Source organism: Megalobrama amblycephala, linkage group LG17, assembly GCF_018812025.1.
Source record: "Megalobrama amblycephala isolate DHTTF-2021 linkage group LG17, ASM1881202v1, whole genome shotgun sequence".
In the NCBI taxonomy this organism is placed as follows: domain Eukaryota; kingdom Metazoa; phylum Chordata; class Actinopteri; order Cypriniformes; family Xenocyprididae; genus Megalobrama; species Megalobrama amblycephala.
Genome location: NC_063060.1, coordinates 26,228,878 through 26,252,592, shown reverse-complemented (window position 1 = coordinate 26,252,592; position 23,715 = coordinate 26,228,878). Strand labels below are relative to the sequence as shown.

General features: G+C 35.9%; 1 protein-coding gene across 1 annotated transcript; it reads right to left on the bottom strand.

The window, feature by feature from the left end:
• Positions 1 to 1,555: 1,555 nt before the first annotated feature.
• scinlb (scinderin like b) lies at positions 1,556 to 21,974 on the bottom strand. The gene is made up of 17 exons (XM_048163528.1): positions 21,818 to 21,974; positions 19,882 to 20,067; positions 16,372 to 16,526; positions 15,861 to 16,022; positions 15,124 to 15,273; positions 14,633 to 14,722; positions 12,463 to 12,595; positions 11,967 to 12,055; positions 10,411 to 10,626; positions 9,239 to 9,372; positions 9,044 to 9,134; positions 6,977 to 7,147; positions 6,725 to 6,899; positions 6,527 to 6,642; positions 6,365 to 6,442; positions 3,699 to 3,759; positions 1,556 to 2,531 (listed from the first exon to the last, which is right to left on the bottom strand). Exons 2-17 carry the CDS (start codon positions 20,060 to 20,062, stop codon positions 2,371 to 2,373), a joined length of 2,163 nt encoding a protein of 720 aa, XP_048019485.1. The 5' UTR covers positions 20,063 to 20,067; positions 21,818 to 21,974; the 3' UTR covers positions 1,556 to 2,370.
• Between the last annotated feature and the right edge of the window lie 1,741 nt (positions 21,975 to 23,715).

Genomic DNA, 23,715 nt, shown 5'->3' with positions numbered 1-23,715 from the left:
GTAAAACTCAACTGTTTAACTTTAGGGGAGTTGGAAAATGAGCCTATTTTCAAAAAAAAGTGGAGTGTTCCTTTAATGGTAAATTGTTTGAAATCAGATGACAACCTCTGTAAAACGTTCTCAGGTCTTGAACTTGAAGGTTGAATAATCACAGAATTCCACAATATTTCTAAAGAAGAACCTTTGCATTGTTTTTCTAGCCCAGTCCAGTGCCAGCTCTGGGTTTTTTGGTCAACAGGCAGCAGCTATGTTGAGTTAAGCAGTGTATCATCTCCCCTGGTAGAGACAGGCTGCTGCAAGAACACATTTTCACATGTAGATAAAAAGAGAGCGGTAGATCTCAAGAGGATGATACAGGCTTCAGTTCAGGACAATCACTATGCATATACTCAACTAGGATTTTTAGGACATAACTCAGCTGCTGTAAAAATTTGTTCAAAACGTGCATGTGCATCATGATAGTGATTTCAGACAGCTTGTTTTTTTGTGGCAAACATGGCATTATAGGGACACTAGAGAAAACAGGTAGCCTAGCAGCTTCTTGGCAAAAATGAACAGTGCCATTGAATAGTGTGATAGTTTTATTAGACCTGACCATCGCCTATGACTCATATGACTTAATCCTGTCCTGTTTAAAGTCTGAGGAGGAGTATAACAGATAAACATCCAAGTCTATAATTGTGATCCAAATTAAAATGAACGTTGTAATACAATTATTTTTGTAGTAAATCAATTATTCATATACAACCATTCAAAAGTTTGTGGTTGGTAACATTTTTCAATATTTTAGAAGGTCTCTTATGCTTACCAAGACTACATTTATTTGATTGAAAATTCATAAAAAAATTGTGAAAATTGTGAAATAATATTAAAATAGAAAACAACTGTTCCTAACAAGGCCACATATTTAGGTCTGGGTAGATTAGACTGTAAGCAAACAATAAGTTCTTGTAATCAACGTGTTGCGGAGGCTGGATAAATGGGCAGGAATAAAGATCTGAACGGTCCAACAGAAGGTCTAGTGCGGCACAAGTCACACAAAATTTTAATGATACTTATGAAAGCAATGGGTCACAACACACAATGCATCGCACTCTGCTGCATAGCCGCAGACCAATTCAGAGTGCCTATGATGGCCCCTGTCCACCGTCAAAAACACCTACAATGGGTATGCAAGCATCAGAACTGGACCTTGGAACAGTGGAAGAAGGTTGCCTGGTTCAACGAGTCCCATTTTCTTTTAGATAACGTGGACGGACGTGTACATGGTAGTTTAAGGTGTTGCCCTGGCCTCTAAATTCCCCAGATCTCAATCCAATTGAGCACCTGTGGGATGTGCCGGATCAACAAGTTCAATCCACGGCAGCTCCACCTCACAACCTTGAGAACCTGCTGCTAATATCTTGGTGCCAGATACCACAGGACAACTGGCTTCTTGTAGAGTACAGGTGGTCATAATGTTTTGGTTCATCTGTGTATATTATGGTTATAAAAATGCCGAATTTGTGTGTTCATGTCATATGCAGTAAATATACAATACAGCAATACAATCTTCTTCTCAAAATTTAATGAAGTTGAACACAAAGAACAAGCTGAAAATATATCAATGGCTTGTGTGTAAAAAAAAAAAAAAAAAAAGTAAAAGAATTTCTCCTCACATTTTTAATACACTTTGACACATTAGGAGGTCATAATTGCAGTGCCAACCAGAAATAAATAGTCAAAAGACTTTCAACAAAATAACAAGGGTAAAATAATGTAACTCTAATCCAACTATTACGAGTGCTAATCGTTTTGGCAGGTTTTCTTCTATTGTGATAGCTGATTCTGGTTGAACACAGCTAAACATTCACAAAATCCATTTTAATAGAGTAGGTTCAATAAAACTATGTAATCTATCAGCCTTAAAGGTGCAATAGGTAATTTTCCATCATTATAAACTTTTTTTTTAATACTTTTTACAGTACTTTTGATTATAGTTAAAATAATCAGTAGTACTAAATAAGCTGTTTTTGTTTAACATGAAATGGGTTGCCTCATGAGGACAGATGTGTTGAGATCACATCAACAGCCAAATACTACTCACTTTATCTCAAAACATCACCTATTAATGGACTGTTTTACTCACTGAATAAATGAATCATGGCTGACTGTGATCAAACATTTTTTACAAGGGCATCAGTAACTAAAAACTAATTGCTGTCCAAGGCCACTGCCATACTGGCCAACACAAAAATTACGATGTGCACCTTTAAGTGAGATGGGCATTTCAACAGTCTTTAAATTGTGTAAAATCTGGGAAAGCTGCAATTTATGGCACAGGAACAGGAAGTGTTTGTATAATGAAAAGAAGAGAGAACAGTTCTGGGTTTAAAAGGAAGCTCGGATTCTCTCCAGAGGGTCAGTGTCCCACATTTGAGCGTCCCAAGCCTGGAACCAGCCCGTGAAGGTTGGGGGCTCAGCCCCCTGTTTTATGGTTGTGATGGCCAGCCCACGACGTCCAGAAGGATCAGAGTCCACATAATCCTTAGCTATAGACAAAGAACATTGTTATAGGCTGAAACGTATAGTATTTTTGTTCCCTTGACAAAAAGCCAATAGGATTTTTCCATTGGCTACTGGATTATAGCAGAAAAATAAGCTTTGTGATCAACAAAAACAAATTTAATTCTTACAAGTTTTGTTCATTAGGATAATCTTCACAAATAAACACAACTATACTGAATTTTGAAGCCTAAATTCTATAGCGAGAAGTAAAAAGCTAAAGTTAGGCTATAAACAAACTATAGAAGTTCACCCAAAAATGAAAATTCTGTCATTAATTACTCACCCTCATGTCATTCCAAACCCGTAAAACTTCCGTTCATCTTCGGAACACAAATGAAGATCTTTTTGATGAAAAGATCTTTTCTGAGAGCTTTCTGTTCCTACCACTCTGACAATTCAAAAGTTCATAAAGAGAATGTAAAACTAATCCATGTGAAATGAGCGGTTTAGTCCAAATTTTCTGAAGAGACTCGATTGATTTATACACTGAACAGATTTAATTTAGGCTTTTATTCACATATAAACCTTTATCAATGCAGACATCAGTTATGATAAACAGAAGCTCAAGCATATTTGCTTGATGTGCGAGAACCAATGAGGTTCCTTCTTGTGTGTTACGCAGCACATTAGAGCTTTCGCAAGAACCAATGAGGTTTGTTCTCACGCATTAAGCAGGTTCGGTTGAGCTTAAAATTTAATCTGTTCATCATATAAAACGATCATGCCTCTTCAGAAAATTTGGACTAAACCACTCAATTCATATGGATTAGTTTTATGATCTCTTTATGAATTTTTGAAGCGTCAAAGTGGTAGTTGCATAGCTGTCAGTGGAGAGTATACAACTGGCTCCGATTTTATTAAAAATATCTTCATTTGTGTTTCAAAGATGAACAAAAGTCTTAAGGGTTTGCAACAGCACGAGGGTGAGTAAATGATGACAGAATTTTCATTTTTGGGTGAACTGTCCCTTTAATAGAACATGCTGTTGAGTGGAACATGACTGGAATTCTGTACTGAACAATCAGCATCAAGGACCGGAAATATATGTTTTATAGTGGAGGATAATGTAAGTGATTCTGCTCTGGCAAAGACAGAAAACCTAAAACGCAATGTTTTATCATGAAAAATGATTTAGTAAACATGTCACTCACCTATTTTTGGTGACTCCGTTTTTTCGACCTCATTGGCTTCCTTACCAATCCAAAGAAAGATCTAGAAAGAGCAGTAGTTTTTTAACATTATAGGTGTTAACTACATATGTACAAGTAGAGCCAGTCTAAGTGGTTCTCAAACTTTTGACTCCAAGGCCCCTCATTATACAAGACAACATTTGAAGACCCCCATGTAGACTAAAATATTTCTGATACTTCAGCTGTAGTGACTTATTTTCAAACTTTTAATTAGAGAGACTGGAAAAGCGTAGCGTCAGACACAGTCCAGATAAATTAAATACTAGGGCTGTCAATCGATTAAAAATTTTAATCTAATTAATTACATACTCTGTGATTAATTAATCTAAATTAATCGCATACATAATTTTTGCTGTGAAAGTATTAAATATTTCAATTCAAATGAATCAATGCAGGGTTTTTCCTGGGTCAAAAATGGTCTTCGGTGGTGACAGACCTAGTCATCCACACAAACAGTAAAAAGTGCCCTACCCACGTGATCTGCAAGCCTGATACTGACAATAAAGTACCCGTCACTCTCACTGTAATAATTCTTTCTTGCCCTCTTTGCAAAAAAAAAAAAAAAAAAAAAAAAGGAAAAGAAAAAAAAAGTGATTTTATAGCTTTGTAAGAGAAGATGCTTTTTTGCTAAACCTGAAAAGTATTAAAAAGTAGCATTTAGAAGTTATATTAACTAATAATATAATTTTCTACCATATACAATTGAATGCACCAAGCTAACAACAACTTGCTTTGTTCTGGTTTCACCTCACTCCAGTCTAAAGTAACTGATTTTATAGGTAGGCCTAATTTACTACACATTATCATTTAAATAACCTGAAAATATTGTGAATTATTAAAGCTAATTTTACTAACCACTCTTGCTAAATGGGGTAAGCACACTTATGTTCTCATTTCAGAGTTGTTCGAGTAAATGATTCATTATAGACCGTGTGGACAGATCAGTTGTTGTCATGATTCATTAAAATGAATCTGTTCAAATGAGTCATTAGGTCGCGAATTGGACATTAGCGGACGCAAATGCAAATCGCGACTGTTATTAGGACATCGCAAAAGATTTGTCAACACAGAAAACACTTCACCACTGGATAGGATTTTCTTTTTTGTTTACTGAAAGTGTGGTTTATGTCAGCTGCACGTGCAGGGCGCCTGTCAGAGAAGATGAGATGACGTTCTTTTGAGCGCTATTCACACCAGCGGTTATTCAGGAAAAACATTCTCCGAATGCACCTCGTGAAACATGGATTCGGTCTTACGAACTTTTAGCATTGTGTCAGTTGACTTAGATTATTATGTATGAGGTAGAGAGAGTGCAAAGACGGTGCTTACTTTGAAAGAGCTCGCGCGCACGAGAACGGCTCCAGGTTGAAAGGTCAATACGGAATGGATTAATCTACGTTATTTTTTCTCAGATTAATTCATCGAAATTAACGCGTTATTTTGACAGCCCTATTAAATACATAAACTTCTGGTGGTGCGTAGATCCAAAAATAGCTCAAAGATAAAAATTTGTGGCCTCTGGACAATAAATTCATGTGAGCTTTTTGCCCGATTTTTCGTGTGCGGATCTTATTTGTTTTTTGATCTTTAAACTTTTAAATATACACAAACTAGGATAAAATTATAATTATATTAAATTTATTAATTAACATGACGTTTCCACTATAGGTTTGTGATTACAGAATAAGCTTTTTTAAATTATTTTTAACTCATAACTATAATATAAAATGCTGACAACTTTTAAAGGATTAGTTCACTTTCAAATAAAATTTTCCTGATAATTTACTCACCCCCATGTCATCCAAGATGTTCATGTCCTTCTTTCTTCAGTCGAAAAGAAATTAAGGTTTTTGATGAGAACATTCCGGGATTATTCTCCTTATAGTGGACTTCAATGGACTCCAAACAGTTTAAGGTCAAAATTACAGTTTCAGTGCAGCTTCAAAGGGCTTTAAACGATACCAGACGAGGAATAAGGGTGTTATCTAGCGAAACGATCGGTCATTTTCGGAAAAAAATACAACTGTATGTGCTTTATAAACACAAATGATCGCCTTGCACGTGCTTCAGCTTTCCGTATTCTTCAAAAAGCTTACGCTGTATGTCCTACGCCTACCCTATTATACTTAGAGAAAAAACAGAACTGGCGCCGCGTTCATTCCGTAAGTAGAAAGGGTAGGCGTAGGACATACAGCGTAAGCTTTTTGAAGAATACGGAAAGCTGAAGCATGTGCGAGGTGATCATTTGTGTTTATAAAGCATATACATTTACATTTTTTTTTCGAAAATGACCAATCGTTTCGCTAGATTAGACCCTTATTCCTCGTCTGGTATCGTTTAAAGCCCTTTGAAGCTGCACTGAAACTGTAAATTTGACCTTAAACTGTTTGGAGGGCATTGAAGTCCACTGTAAGGAGAATAATCCTGGAATGTTTTCATCAAAAACCTTAATTTCTTTTCGACTGAGGAAAGAAAGACATGAACATCTTGGATGACATGGGGGTGAGTAAATTATCAGTAACATTTTTTTTGAAAGTGAACTAATCCTTTAAGATGTCATTAATTTCCATGCCTTTTACAGGTCTAGAAATCACACTTCAAAATCCACAACATAGGCATTAACTCACCTGATCCCAGGTGTCAAGCAACATGACATCATCGGTGGCCAAGTCTGACTGAGAAAAGTCTCCAGGTACTTCCTCAACCTGAGAGAAAGCACAAGATATTACATACATGACTTTATCACATTCACAATCCGCAGCCTGTGTGGTTCTGTGACTCTTACTTACCACTAGCCGGCCCGTCTTATTGGAGCAGCCGAACAGACGTGGTGGTTTGACCATATTTCTTAGAGTTGGAGAGGTTTGGTATTCCTTCTTCCCACCCAAAGCTGACCAGAATCCAGCTGAAGAGAGAGTTACATAAGAAAGGAGTTAAATCAGGATCACATGCTTCACCTCACACAAAAAAACATGGCAGACTCTCACCTGGTTCTTTACCCTCAGCCACATCAGTGGATTTTTTATCCAGCACAGTCACGACATACTTAGCAGCGACCATTTCTTCCTCGCTGGCACCTGCTCCTTTCCACACAAACACACAATCTGGCGACTTCAGCACAAACACGTCATTGGTGTTTAAGTTGGATGCAGATGGTTCAACCTATAATGGAAGATAAATGCAGTGATTAATGAGAAGAATCATACTATATGTATGACAGTGTCCAGACTGTGACTGACCTCTACAGCGCGTGTGGCTCTAGAAGAGCTCTGTCGGATGTGGAAGAGACGCGTGCTGCCTGCCTTGGTCTGGCCGTCCTTGCGGGACGTGCCTCCACTATGAATGATCATAGGTTTGCCTTTGAACAGACTCATCAGGTGGGGGGGTTCCTGACCCTGTGTCACTCGCACCTGAGCAATGTATTCAGATGGATAAAATTGTTTTAGCATCTTTTTAATGATGACTACAACTGATAAAAGTCATAACAGACTAACTGTGTAGGTTGAGAGTATTATATGTAAGGGATTAGTTCACTTTAAAATGAAAATTATCCCCCAATCTTTACTCACCCTCAAGCCATCCTAGGTGTATATGACTTTCTTTGGATGATCACAATTGGAGTTATATTAATAAATAACCTGATGTCATGTCAGCTATGCTTTTTTTCATAATTTGAAAATGGAAGGTGCAGGATGTAGTGTATGCATTTTGAACTGCAAAAGGCGTTACACTTTCTTCGTAAGTTCAATATGGAAGGTGGTCTGGTGGAAGCTAGATATTTTACTTTATAACTTGTTAAATATGGATATTTTTCCTTACACAAATGCATCACTTAGATTCAGAAGGCCTTTGTTATCCCCCTGGAGCCGTGTGGGGTGCGCGTATAATGGACGGATGCACTTTCTCGAGCTTCATACTCATTGGTATCGTTCACTGCCATTATAAAGCTCGGATGCCTCAGGGTATTTATTAATATAACTCAGATTGTGTTCATCAGAAAGAAGAAAGTCATATACACCTAGGATGGCTTGAGGGTGAGTAAATCTTATTTTCATTTTAAAGTGAACTAATCCTTTAATGGCTCTTCTGATCAAGATCGCACCCTGGTGGTTACCATCAAAAATATAGCAAATTTCTTGTTGGATTCTATATAGACCTTTTTACACAGCAGAGCCATCTTTGATTTTTTTTTTTTGAGGGGCTGTGAGGGATAGACATACATTATTGTTCAAAAGTTTTAGATCGGTAAGATTTTTGTAATGTTTTTAAAAGAAGTCTCTCATGTTCATCAAGGCTGCATTTATTTGATCCAAAATACAGCAAAAACAGTAATATTGTGAAATATATTTTTAAAATTTAAAATAACTGTTTTCAATTTGAATATATTTTAAAATGTAATTTATTTCTGTGACGGCAAAGCTGAATTTTCAGCATCATTACTCCAGTCTTCAGTGTCACATGATCCTTCAGAAATCAGAAATATGCTGATTTGCTGCTCAATAAACATTTATTATTATTATCAGTGTTGGAAACAGTTGTGTAAAAAATGTTCAGGATTATTTGATTAATAGAAAGTTCAAAAGAACAGCATTTATCTGAAATAGAAAGCTAACATTACACATTTGTAACATTATACACTACCGTTCAAAGTTTGGGATCAGTAAAAAAAAAAAACTTTTTTGAAATTAAAGAAATTAATACTTTTATTCAGCAAGGATACATTAAATTGATCAAAAGTGACAGTAAAGACATTTATAATAAAGAGATAAATGCTGTTCTTTTAAACTTTCTATTAATCAAAGAACCCTGAAAAAAAATTGTGCACAACTGTTTTCAACATTGATAATAAGAAATGTTTCTTGAGCAGCAAATCATCACATCAGAATGATTTCTGAAGGATCATGTGACACTGAAGACTGGAGTAATGATGCTGAAAATTCAGCTTTACCATCACAGGAATAAATTACATTTTAAAATGTATTAAAATAGAAAACAGTTATTTTAAACTGTTATGGCAATTTACAATATTATGGTTTTTATTGTATTTTTGATCAAATAAATGCAAATAAATGCCTTGGTGAGCATAAGAGACTTCTTTCAAAATCACATTTTTGAATAGGAGTGTAGACACTAAAGTATGCATAAATCTGATTGTATGGTTCTCTCTTATGTGGACTGCAACTAATCAAACATGTAACCATGTTGGCCAAAAACACTACAATATTAGTTATAATATGAATTGTTAGTGCTTAACATATTGAAACTCTTCAAAATGCTGTTTTTGTCCACAAACTGATTATTCCCACCTGAACTGGAGCTCCTCCCATAGAGTCATCCAGCTGGACAGTAAGGAAGGCAGAAGCTGCCAGCTCGTCCTGAGTGCACTTCAGCCCCTGCCTGCAACACAACGTCACATATACAATATGATGACACTCTATTCATTTGTCACAAACAGAATAGATAATATGCCATAAAACACTATAAACACGTTATGGACTTACCAGGTGTAGATGAGATGCTGCTCCCTGCTTCCCTGTTTGTAACTGTAGAGGATCAGGTAACAGTCTCCCCCAAAGAACTGACCGTAGGTAGAGGGATCCACCGGGACACGGTCCCCTCCCTCCACACGCCAGATCTGACTCAGACAAACAAGAGTGTTAATGACAAACTGATTAAAGAACATTGATTGAACTTGATCTCCCCTTTATACATAAGCAGCAACATTAACTCTTCATTAAGTGCCAAATGCAAGTAAAAATTTAATTTTTGCATGGAGAGTAACTTAAATTTAGAATAGGGTTTAAACTGCATTATAAAACTAATATTTGGATTCTCACTGATGTAAGTGATGTGGAAAAGACTAAAATGAAAAAAAACCTTTTTTTTTTTTTTTTTTAAATCTTCTCAGAAGAAAAAAATATATGTATTTTACATTTTTAAATCGCTTGTAAGAAAAAAATATGGTTAGTAAATGTTTTAATAATTTCTTAAAAATTTAAAGCGGCCTACGTGCCAAAAAGGTCATTTGATTTTATAATAGTTTACATTAAAAGCTTGCAAAGATCTTTGGGTGGACACTTTATTATGATTTTTTAATTTTTTGTTTTGTTAGAATTTGTTAAATGGTATAGATCTAAAATTATAGTAGGCCTTAAACATGTTAATCAACTTTATTTAGACTACCATTTAAAAGTTTGGGTACGATTTTTTCGATTATGCATTTTAAGTCTCTTATGCTCACCAAGGCTGCATTTATTTGATTAAAAATACAGTAAAAACAGATTGTGAAATATTATTACAATTTAAAATGACTGTTTTCTATTTTAATATATTTAAAAATGTAATTTATTCTTGTGATGGCAAAGCTGAATTTTCAGCATCATTACTCCAGTCTTCAGTGTCATGTGATCCATCAGAAATCATTATAATAATTGTATAATGGAAACCATGATACATTTTTTTTTTCAAGTTTCTTTGATGAATAGAAAGCTCAAAAGCATTTATTTGAAATGGGAATTTTTTAATGTATAAATATCTTTACTGTCTTTTTTGAGCAATGTAATGCATTCTTGCTGAATAAAAGTCTTAATTTCTTTAATAAAAAATCTTAACAGCCCCAAACATTTGAATGGTAGTCAGTGTGAGAGAGTTTGATGGCCAAAATGAAATTTACCTGGACTTTTCCAGAGCCATCATCAACCATGTTGTGCTGGGCTGCCATGGCCTTGTTGTTATGGAGGCTTGAGGCATCAAAAGGTATCTGCTCCACATGGGCTATTTTGCCTATGGTGTAGGCCTTGGTAGGGCCAGTGGTTTGGTCCTTGTCCTTCCAGTTAGAGAAGAACTGCTTGAACAGGGTAGTCTCGCCCCCTGCAGGCAGCACCTGGATCTACAGCACCAAGCATTGAATGTACAGCATCAGTAATCAAACATTAGCTCTTTACATATACAACCATCAAACAAAAATGTAGTAGCCTAAACATATCTTCAGTCATATTTTATCTAAGATGTTATATAACCTTTGCATACTCAAACATGCAATTTTATGTAAAAACATGCATTGTTTCAAAATTTTTACAAATCAGAATATTTATAAGGTAAAAACTAATAAACTGATAAGTGACAGGCCTTTTTCGATAAATATCAGTATTATAAGTTTGTAGGTAACACTTTACAATAAGGTTTTATTTATTAACGTTAAAGGCCAGTTCACCCAAAAATGAAAATTCTGTCATTTATTATTCTATAGTCTTTGTTATTACTCACTCTTGCCGTTCCTCACCCTTAAGACATTCGTTAATCTTCGGAACACAAAGTAAGATATTTTAGTTGAAATCCGATGACTCAGTGACACATTTCCTCTCTCAAGATCCATAAAGGTACTAAAAACATATTTAAATCGGTTCATGTGAGTAACGTACAGTAGTTCAATATTAATATTATAAAGCGACGAGAATATTTTTGGAGCGCCAAAAAAAACAAAATAACAACTTATTTAGTGATGGCCGATTTCAAAACAATGCTTCAGGAAGCATCAGAGCACAGATGAATCAGTGTGTCGAATCTGCAGTTCGGAGCGCCAAAGTCACGTGATTTCAGCCGTTGGCAGTTTGACACGCGATCTGAATCCTGATTCGATTCACTGATTAATTTGTGCTCCGATGCTTCATGAAGCAGTGTTTTGAAATCGACCATCACTAAATAAGTTATTTAGTTTTTTTTGGCGCTCCAAAAATATTCTCGTCGCTTTATAATATTAATATTGAGCCACTGTACTCACATGAACCGATTTAAATATGTTTTTAGTACCTTTATGGATCTTGAGAGAGGAAGTGTCCATTGCTCCCTATGGAGGCCTCACGGAGCTATCGGATTTCAACTAAAATATCTTAATTTGTGTTCTGAAGATTAACGAAGGTCTTACAGGTGTGGAACGGCATGAGGGTGAGTAATAAATGACAGAATTTTCATTTTTGGGTGAACTAACCGTTTAATTAGGTTCATTAGATAAAACAATGAACAATACTTGTACAGCATTTATTGATCTTAGTTAATGTTAATTTCCACATTCACTGACATTTTAAGATCGACACTAACAAAAGGTAATAAATACTGTAAAAAACATTTCTCTTTGTGAGTTCATGTTAGTTAATGCATGTTAAACAAGTGAGTCTTTACTATAAAGTGTTAGCAGTGTGTGTGTTTAAAATGCTCATTATGTGTATGTACCTGTGTTTTACTAGAGTAGTTCTTCTCTTTAATGAACTGCTCTGCTGCTTTCATAGCTGCTTTGCGTTCAGATGTGTTTGCATTCGGTCCTGTTGGGAAAGGTCATCGGTTAGTAAAGCTCTTTCATCTTTATGAAAACTTTGTGGCACATTTAAACAAAGGGCCTTTGCATGCAAGTGTTGTTAATACCACACAAAGAAGGTATTAGTGTGACATTTCTACAATAAGACATAAGATTCAAGGCACATTCAAATGTCAAAACGGATTCATACTATTGACTGTTGGATAATATTAATTAATAGTTGGTCTAGATGACATCAGATGAAAAGGAAAGTTGTTTTAGAGCCAGTGCATGTTATTTCATATTGATTCACTTGTTTTCTTTGGATTATGTGCACCGATGAATGATACACAATAAGACCAGGAATGTTTATTAATCAAGAAAATAGGTTTGATTTCGATTTAATGTTGATTTTAAAGTTATTGAGAGACACACCTTTCCATACAAACACATTCTTATCTACTCCATTGTCCAGGATGTAACACTCTTCGAGGGAGAGCATCTCCTGCTTGAACGGGCTGGTCTGGGCAACAACAGATGTTTTCATGGAGCCAGAGGCATCTGAGATCTACAATAACAATATAAACCACATGAATTGAAAAGAGGTAAATAAAGGTGATGAACTCTTAAAAAATATATAAATAATGAGAAACACAACGTTTTGTCTTTGTTTGAATGATGTAGGCAGCATTTTAGGCTTTACAGCTGTCAGCTGTGTAAATGTAAAACAGTCGACATAAATAATTAAGAAAATTAATATGTACCAATGAGCTAAAATATAAGTAGAGATAAGAGTCTTACCTATTCACCTACTTATACTATGCCCTAAAAGTATGTACTCTTTTTGTGAAGTAAAACTGAAAAAGAACATAATTTTGAGTGTGGCAGAAGAGTAGACAAGCTTTGTCATGTAGTTACATGCATCCTGTTACTGTTTAAACTGCCCTGTCAATCATCTTGTCACATCTTGCACAATTAATTTCAATTAATTTCTTACCATATTGGAGGGAAATGTAGTAGCACATTGATCTGCTCATTGTGGGTCTTTCATGTGGAGAATCATGTTTACGTAACGATGCATTTAATAGTTAATGACTGAATGTTATGAAGTTCACAATGTTGTTCCAAATTAAAATAATGTGGGTAACACTGAATTAATATTTTTTCATCATACTTATTATTAATCACTCAAACCCCTTTATCTAAACTTCTTTACTTAAAGCTGCTGTCCGCGATTTTTGGCCCTCTAGCGGTTAATAGACAGAACTGCACGCGTCTTGTGGAGGAACATTCTAGCCGGAACTACTTTTCTCCGTGTATGTCTATGGCGAGTCACGCAGTTACTGTGATACTCTGCGGCGAGTCCTACCAGTCGGGTCTGAAATAGTATGAATATAAACACTTATTATAAGTGTACCATAATGATTCAGGATAAGACAAATTTTTAACACAAAAAAGTTGCGGACTGCAGCTTTAAATGGTTTGTTCACCCCCAAAATTAAAAATCTGTCATTATTTACTCACCCTCATGTCGTCCCACACACCTGTAAGACTTTAATTCATTTTTGGAACACAAATGAAGATCTTTTTGATGAAGTCTGAAAGCTTTCTGTCCCTCTATCGACAGCTAAGCAACTACCACTTTTAAGCCTACAGAAAGTAGTCTAGACATCGTTAAAGTAATCCACGTGACTCCAGTGGTTTAACCTCTATTTTATGAAGCGTCGCGAGTACTTTGTGTGTGCAAAAAACATAATTTAACACTTTATTTACAATTTTTTAGAGCAAGACAATAAGACATACAAGGAAAACATAGTACAAAAAAAATAGACTTAACAGTGCAGTACAAATAAATTGAAGATTAACATAAGTACAAAACAAAATACCATTTACATGTAGTTATGTGAAGTGTTATGTATATGTATGTATAATATACCTCTCTATCTTGAATGTGTATAATGTAATATTATTTGAGAGAAATAGGAAGGAAAGAAAGATGAAAAAAAAGTCAGAGATACAAAATATTAATGTCCAATGCACGTTGACCATGCTCCGCCACGACGCATGCATGTTGTGACACGAGAGCAGACGCTGCGTGAACGCGCGTTGGAGATTCATATTTTACAAATAACATGGTAATTTATGTTTGTTTGTTTTGTTTCATCACATCACTTGATAAAATTGTGGTTAAACCACTGGAGTCACATGGATTACTTTAATGATGTCTTTACCACCTTTCTAGGCCTTGAAAGTTGTGTCAGTGGAGGTACAGAAAAAGCTTTCAGATTTCATTAAAATATCTTAATTTGTGTTCTGAAGATGAACGAAAGTTTTACGTGTTTGGAAGGACATGAGGGTGAGTAATTAATGACAGAATTTTCCTTTTCGGGTGAACTAACCCTTTAACTATTGGTCTGGCGCATTCACCGTGTTTGTAGTTTTGTAGTTCTAATCGAATCCTTGTCCAACATACAATGGGCTGTGGGCAATACCGGAAATAGTAAACCATCTGGGTACCATCTCAATTCAACACACTTCAATTTGGGACACACTAATTCTAATTTTGCATACTATTGCATACAAATTTGGATGCAGCATTTATTACCATGTACAATGCTCCCTTCTTCTTGTTGGACTTTTCCACTTCCTCGTCGTCTGGAGTTGCAGGGCTGATGCTGGATTTGGGCCCAAGAACCTGCGGGAGGAAATACAGGATTAGGGCCCATATGTGCACAGTGGGGCCTTATGTGGACCTACCATTCAACCCTGTGCTGAATGACCTGACAGCAGACTGAATATTTGGCATGCAAAACTCTTCCACTTTCATTAAACACATGCATTCTCATTAGCAAAATACACAAGCCAGAGCCAGAACACAAACAAGCAAGCCATTGTGCCAAGCTTTACGTCAGGCCAGGCTGACGGTGGCCATACCATAATATGTGTTCATTCAGCGTCCATGGAAATGTAACACTGCATATATTTTTTAAAAGCAGGCATTTTTTGGTAGTGTCAGATTTGAACATTTTGAACTTCACCAGCAAACACAAACTAATAAAATGATGAAGTTGATTTCTACTCATAGCTTTCACTCACTTGAGTCAGAGCCTCTGGTTCAGCCCCCTCCTCCACCATGATCAGCTTGGCCCTGCCGTTCCTCTCATTGTCCCGGATATCGATGGCCAACTGGGAGGCCTTCAGACGCTCAAAACGATTGCAGTCGCTGCCACACCACTGATAAATATCCTAACAAAAAATGAGAGAAGTGTCTTAAAAAATATCTTTAAAATAACTCACTTAAAATAAAAACACTACAATTCAAATGTTTGGGGTCAGTAAGATTTTATATTAAAAGAAAGAAATAATACTTTTATTGAGCAAGGATGCATTAAATTGATAAAGAGTGGCGGTGAATATATGGCGTCAGTTTTCCGTATCAATTCCAGCCCGAGTCCACGTCCTTTGTAAAGTGCATCAAAGTGGATTTGCTTTCGCAGTGCAACACGACGACAACACAAACCAAACTCTTCCAGGCCTCATCTACAGTTACAGTGTTTGTGGATCAAAGCAGACTTATTTCGTGGGCAGCCAATGAAGACCAGAAGGCTGGCCTTATGCAAAATTGCTACGTTGTTACATAGGTATGTAACAGGAAGTTTCGGCAGTTCAGAATCGATTCTTTCTTTTGGGAGACAATAACATTATTTTTTATACACATTGATCTTTAAAACTTTCTAGACCTTTTACATTCACAAACAGCTATGTTTCACACTGCATGAAAGTTAATATTTGAAAAAAATAACAAAAAATATTTGTTAAAATTTAATATTTACCTTCCCCAGGTCTACAATAAAGCAGTCTCCTTTGTTGAAGCTGCTCCAGGACATCTCCACCTCAGTGGCTCTGATGGCCCTCCTGCCCTTGATGTGCAGCAGACGCTTCACATCCACATCATTGGTCACCACGTGATGGAAGCCGGAGGCAACCCCACCTTGCTGAGGAGTCAGGAAAGACAGTTCACTCATTCCATTTCATAAAACCATACTGGGATAACTGCCAAAATAGACAGCTAAAACACAAGCAAAGAACTAAATGCAAACCACTCTGCAGAGTGCTTCTCAAAGAGCCAAGCAAACTTACTGAGCTAAACAAATTGCTGAATATAATGGAAAGAATGTGGCTTGACTAAACAGTAATGGATGTTTCATAGCCATAATTGACTCTACCCTGGTGCTTCTACAAAGCAAAGCCAGCAGGAAGTCAAATTTTGCATTCTCACTGCAAGTTAATGATGAACTCTGCTTCTGAGAAGGGCCATTTTCATTAATACAAAGCTGAGTTTACCTTATACTTGATGCCAGACTTGAAGTAGCCCACGAAGGTGAGCGACTCGTTGTTTTGGACCTCACGGAACTGAACGGGACCGCCTCCGAGAAAGTCATCCAGCTGTGTGGCGAAGATAGCCGCGGCTCCACTTTCATCTTGAGAACACTCATTCCCTGAAAGAGACGGAAATCGACACAGGAGAATTAGTGGGAAAGGGTTGTTTGTTTCTGCTGTCTTATTGATGAGCATTTTTAATTTATGTATGAATTAAAATTCATTTTGATATTTTTTGGGAGGCATAAAATCAAAAATTTTAGGGTGATACAACTGTGCTGATGTCATAATGAAAAAGAAACCTCAATAAAGAATGAAATTCTTGAAAATAAATCCTATAGAAATCCTATTGACATCTCATAGCATTATTTTTTATCGTATTATTATTTGTCAGAATAAAAATATTTCAACAAAACTGCTTAACTGTTTATTAATATTTAAAACACTTCTGGTGTGACCAACAAACACGTGGAATGTGCAGGAAAAAAGCATAAAACAGGAAATGATATCATAAAGAGGACTCACAGTGTCAGTGTTATTTTTGTATTATTTATATACTATTCTATTATTATTTTTATTATTATTTTGAATTAGATTTTTTATATGTTCATTTTAATTTTAAATTTTAAAACTTTTGCCATTTTTGTTAGTTTCAGTTTTTCTTTAGTTGTCACACTCATAGTTTAATATTTCTATTTGTTTTATTTTATTATTATTATTATTATTATTATTTTTAGTTTTAGTATTTTAAGTACTTAAACTTGTTTAGTAAACTTTAACTTATTTTATTGCAGTAAGTTGCCATGGCAAATTTCATTTTTTCAAGCTTTTCATTAAATATTTCTATTTTATTTAGTTAATCTTTATTTTAATGACTGAAAACTATTTTTAAGTTTTAAAATAAAAAAAAAGTCTTAAATTATCAAATAATTTGGCCCTTTTTTGACAAGTCAAGGTTAGTTCAGGTTGTAAAATATCCTTGAAATTTTCCTTGTAAAATATGGTGCAGCTATCCCATATATATATATATATATATATATATATATATATATATATATATATATATATATATATATTCAATGTGTAAAGATTTTTTTTTTCTTATTAAATCATTAAACTAAGTTTTAAACTTGATCTTTCACTCCTTTTAAAAGATCTTCCCGCTTCTTTATCATGAACATTATTCAACTTTGGCCCAAAAGCAGCATACAAAAGACAGTGAAACATGTTTTGAAGCCTTATTAGATGCTTCTGTCAGTGAAAAAAATATCCTACAACTTACCGGAACACTATAACTGAGCTCAGTTGCCAAGCAGCTTATGCAGTTTATCTGTTTTTGGTAAAATAAGAACCAAATGGAAACCCCAAAGAGGCCACATGGTGCACATTATGAGTTTTTCCATTCTGTGTCCTCAAATAAACCTTTTCTTCTCACACTACAGCTCCAGTCAAATGTCTGAGAACTTCTATGGTTTGGTGCATGCCTGCGAGCACAACAAGTACGTTTAAACCACTGGGCGGGACAAAAACAGTTCTTCACTGATCAGTCTCTAGAATTAAACTGGACCACATAAACCTAGGTGGGCTGAAAGCCAACATTTGATGCACTGCCACACAAACAAGTGAAGGCACGCTGTAATCTTTAGGTGACTAAATAACCTTAAAGTGACTACCCTCCTAAGGTATGCTATTTGAACTTGGTCTAACAAATTTCTCCTCAGGGTTAGGAGGGATTGTCTTAAGTAAGTAATAGAAAAGAAGTACACTTTCATAATGCACTTTCTATCTTAATGAGTTAATGAGGGAACTCATGAGTCAGCATACTGCCATATGAACATTCTGAGCAGTTATTAACTTTATTAGGTTTAGGAATGGGTTATGGGTAGGGTTAGGGCATGGTTGGACCTTCAAGCTCCACCCATTACATCAAGAGAGCTGGATGTCAAGCCCCACCCATTGGCACTGCAGCGAGCAGCTTCTCATTTTCTGAGCAAAAATAACTGGCAATACTGTCTGAAATGTAAGTTGCTTGGTGGCTAATTCACATAGAATGCATTTTTTGCATGTGAAAAAACACAGGATGCAGGGCAGTGGAATAAAAAAAAAGTTGAACTTCTTTAGCATTATTTTAGAACGGCATATAATTTGCAAGATGCTGAAATAGACATGCTGTGAGCGCAGCGGTCAAAGATGTCTATCTAGGCCTTGTTTACATAGATAAACAATTCTGTGGAATGCAAAAATGTGTTATACGTGCGAATGGCAGCTCAGTTTTAAAGGGTTAGTTCACCCAAAAATGAAAATTCTGTCATTAATTACTCACCCTCATGTCGTTCCAAATCTGTAAGACTTTTGTTCATCTTCGGAACACAAATGAAGATCTTTTTGATGAAATTGGAGAGCTTTCTGTTACGCAACACATTTGAGCTTCCGAAAGAGGTTTGTTCTTGCACGTCATTCAGGTTCGGTTGAGTTTCTGTTTATGTTCGCTGATCAATGTTTATGTGTGAGTAAAAGCCTAGATTAAATTTGTTCAACATAAAAAGCGATCAAGTCTCTTAAGAAAATTTGGACCAAACCAGTCAATTCATATGGATTAGTTTTCCGATCTCTTTACGAACTTTTTGAAGCGTCAAAATTTCCAGTTGTTAGCTGTCTATGGAGGGACAGAAAGCTCTCAGATTTCATCAAAAATATCTTCATTTGTGTTCTGAAGATGAATGAAAGTTTTACGGGTTTGGAACAACATGAGGGTGAGTAAATAATGAGTAATTAATAGGTAATTAGGTCAAGCACCATCCATTAGGTCCACAGAGGTGAAGCTGGATGTCATTTGACTCTGCAGTGAGTAAAACTTGCAGAAAATAGTTCCAAACTTCGCCAACGCAGAATCAACCTTTGTGCATCTCCGCACAACCCACAGTTCCTATACATGAATCATTGTTTTTGAACAAAATATTTGAGTAAATGATTCAATGACTCATTCATAAAGATACTCATTGTTTCATTCCTGAATGAATCAGTATTGTTAAATTAACAGGCTGAATGAATGATTCAATGACTCATTTATAAAGACAGTAACTTGTTTTGTTCCTGCAAGAAACAGTGTTGTTGAATCGACTAAATGAATGCTTCAAAAACTCATTGTAAAAGACAATCACTTGCCACCATACTGGCGTAAAGGTACTGTCACATTAGCAGGCAAAAAGGTCCATTTAGCAATGCATGAAGCACAGCTTACACAGAAGTCACTTTCTTAAAAATAGAGTAACATTAAAACTGAAAAGTTGACAAACAAACCACATCCTTCCTCATCTAAATTAAGCAAATTAAGAAATATGAGGTCCACCATGTGTGAGAAAATATATTATATTACATCCATTGGTAAAATGCATTAGCAACATTTAGTTCTGAGAATATGCTGTTCCAGGCACCAATGATACTTCTCACTCGTTAACTAGGTGTGTCACTTACCCATCCACATGTGTATATAGTACGAGGGTGCGGTGGTGGTGTACAGCAGGAGGTAGGCGTCGCCCGTATAGAAGTTGCCATAGAGGTTCTTAGGCACTGGCTTCAGGTCCATGTTCTCAATGCGCCATACCTGCAGACCAGGAGCCTTTCCTGCAGTCTCAAACTCCTTATGGGACACCATAGTGACTGAAGGGGAAGCAGAAGATAAAAGGTTTGGATGTCTTTTCAGAGCATTACATCATACTGCTAAAAATGAGAAACATCAAGCGTGTAGGCAAAGGAGAAGAGAAATAGGCTTTAGGGAAATAAGAAGTATTTGTTCCTCTGAGAAAGCTCTGCTTAGTGCCTCAGAACTATATGACGTCCAAATCTTCTGACATCTCTGATTCTGGAATCACAGACTCCCATAAAATATGCAATCTAGCAAAATATGGCGACTATGTGTCTACACCATTTACTCACATGCAAAAATTCAGATGCAAATGCAATGCACCATACATCACACCGCTGTGTCTGTGTGACAGGATAGATAAGACTTTGCGCCTTTGAAAAGAGCACCTTAGTCATCACAGTGTTGTTGACTACCATAAACAGCTGATAAAGGAGAGCAACACATGATCAAGGTGATAAACTTGACATAGGCGCTGCCTGAACTGAACTGACTAAAGAGTCAACATATCCCTCAGAAACGAATCTAAACATTTAACAAGGTGATATGCTTATATAATGTTTTAGGATTCTTCAGTCATGTTGATAGTAAGTGGTTTTCATGCTAGTATATGAAATAAAAAGCCTCCATGCTAATGCGGCCCATCTACAGCTAACGCTTATGGGTTTTCTTTTGTTTTTGGTCTTCGTTTGAAATAGTATACATCTAGGACATGGCATTGAAGCACAAAAACCACATTACATGCAAATGTGCATGTTTACATATTTATTGCAGCAGATGTAAATGGCTCTCTGAGTAACTTTAATAATCCGTCTCATTATGTTATTAGTTCAACCTGTTTTAATAACCAAATCAACAAGATTTTTTAATGTTTTTGATAGAAGTCTCTTATGCTCACCAAGGCTGCATATATGATTTTTTTGTGAAATATTATGACAATTTAAAATAGCTGTTTTATATTTTAATATATAGTTATTAAAATTTAATTTATTCCAGTGATTCATCATTATTCCAGTCTTCAGCGTTGTATGATTCTTCAGAAATCATTCTAATATGCTGATTTTCTTCTCTTGAAACATTTCTGATTATCATCAATGTTGACACCAGTTGTCTTTTTGTGCAAAATGTGATATTTTTTAGGATTCTTTGATTAATAGAAAGTTAAAAACAAAATTGCTCTGCATTATTTATATTATTTATACATTTTTATATTTATATTATCATTTTGTAACTTTATAAATGTATTTACTGTCACTTTGAATATAATTAAAACATCATAAAAGTAAAAGTCGACAATGTTCTTAGGCTATAACCAGAATAAACGATCAAATGCAACTAAATGACAAGCAGCTGCATATGCATGAAGTGTAACAGTAACATGCATTTATGAGATTACATAACTACAAATGCTGCAAAGATTCTTTTTTTTCTTTCTCCCTTCTCTGTTGTACTTTACTGTATTCAAAGCATGCCACTTTTCTGCGCCGAAAAGAATAACTACACTTACTACAGCAAACTGGACTTTGTCTCATAAAGGGGGAAACGTGACATGCAATAAACCTCATTCACATCTGGATAACATATTTCGCAAACTTTGACTTACTATGTGTAGGCTATATGCACACAGTAACATTTATAAGCTATTCTACCACAGTTCTATAAGCAACTATATTGCTTCAAGACAAGAAAAATACACTCATTCATTTAGTCTTTCCTTTTGCAGAGAGAGAAATGTGACGTTAAAACAGAATAATGAATACGACTTACGAGATTGTGGTAGAGGCAGAAAGCTGACAGTGCACGAGAAACGGCGATGTGTAGATAGACAAAGTGTAGAATTTCTTTTTTCGAATCCGCGATTTAACTGGAGGGAGTGTCTGTGTAACAGGGGCGTGTAAGAACACGGGCAATCTTCCAACAAAACCGAATGTCAGTTTACCTAGACAGCATTTTGAGACATTAGACTCGCATGAATGCTAATATAGGCAAAAAAAGCGTCTCAGCTCGCTAGGTTTTGACACAGCGAAGTTCACTTTGTATCTTTGCCTTAATAAGTGATTCTAAAAGCTTTTGTTTTGTGAGATTTACTGACATAAAGTTTAACTGTAGTCATTATTGTAGTATTTTTCAACTAATAAAACAACTTTCAGTGCTTTTTTTCCCCCATTTGCCACAAATTTAAATTTTATATGAACCATTTTAGGTCAGACAAAAGCTTCTTGGTATGTTCTGTTGGTATGTGTTTATTCTCATTGCTGTAGCCTAAGCTAAAAACAATTCTAATTCTATTTTTGAAATAAAAGTTTTTACCCATGATAATAGCATACACTAAACTCAGGTTTTCACTGATAAATTGCAAGCTCTACAAACAGAACAAGGGTGTCACAAGTAGGATATATGTTTGCCTAATGCAGGAAACATTGGCCACAGTGACAAACAGGAAAGCAATGACCACACAATACAACAGCAATGGCAAGGGCAAACACTGTCAGCTTACTCAAACATTGTAGGCAAACTCAAACACATTTACGGCTTCTGAATGATACAGGATGCACTGCATTACTCCAGAAAATGTCTCCTATAAGGCCCTCGCAAAATGGAGGACTAAAATCATGTATTGTAAAATAAGAATCAGATGCTGCTTTTGTGGGTTGCCCACATCAATGAAACGGTAAAGAGTCCAGAAACTTAAAACCTCCCTCATAAACATGTGCTTGCAATTAACCCAGAGACAGGAAAGGCCATTTAAAATGGCATCAACTGGAGTCAGAAAAGAGCTGAAATTACATTACAGAGGGATGTAATACTACTTTAATGTGTTTTCTGATTTTGAACAAGACATTTCATTGATTTCAACTCAAAGAAATCTGATTTACGGACTCATATTTCTGACAGACATTACAGATATGACAGACTTCATTTTTCTGAGGAAAAACTCCTCAGTTGCAGTTCCACTGTTTTTAATGGAACTTAATTTCGTTTTTTGCAAACAAAAACGGCAGGAATAAGCAAAATTTGGTGTTGAGACAGTCTCACACAATCTCAAGCCTCACTGTTAAACACACAAAATGAGAACTTCAAGTTTTGTACTTGCTTAGAACTTGGTAACACAATTCTCAGTAATATTTATCAGACTACAACCATGATTATGAACTGTCTGCAAGCGGAGCTAAAGGAGAGCTTATGATAAAGCCGAACTGTCAAGTTAAATAATCAACAGACAGATGGCGAGTCAAAGAGCTCTGCGAACAGCAATGGATTTCCGGGATTAAACTCCAGTGTAGTGTGATCACAGTAACTCCTCAGCCTATGAAAATAAGTGCTGTGGACATTTGCCCAAAATTTAAAAAAGTACATGTAGGTGACAAAATTGTGCATTTAAGATAAAGGGGCTGTGGTAATGTCAAGAGTCAAACAAAGAGAGGGAATCACCAGAGACTGTTACTGTCTCATGGAAACTGTTGCCATGACTGCCATCGGGGACCTCTCCATTGTGAAGGTCACGTTAACAAGAGCAAAATGCTGCAGAGAAGGGGTTTCAAAGACAAGGACCGCAGCTAAGATGGGCCTGTTATTGAAGCTGAAACACTGGCATTGGCTGCTGCAACTGCAAACCCATCAGACAGTCAAGCTGTGGCTTGGTGGTTATTGCAAAGGTTCACTAA

What these genes read in the sequence shown, in the direction of transcription:
- scinlb (XM_048163528.1), bottom strand. Translation starts at nt 20,062, where the DNA reads ATGGTGTCCCATAAGGAGTTTGAGACTGCAGGAAAGGCTCCTGGTCTG. An exon ending in GAGCCACACGCGCTGTAGAG is followed by an intron (nt 6,900 to 6,976) that starts GTCAGTCACAGT and finishes CTTCCATTATAG; the next exon opens with GTTGAACCATCTGCATCCAA. An exon ending in GGCTGAGGGTAAAGAACCAG is followed by an intron (nt 6,643 to 6,724) that starts GTGAGAGTCTGC and finishes CTCTCTCTTCAG; the next exon opens with CTGGATTCTGGTCAGCTTTG.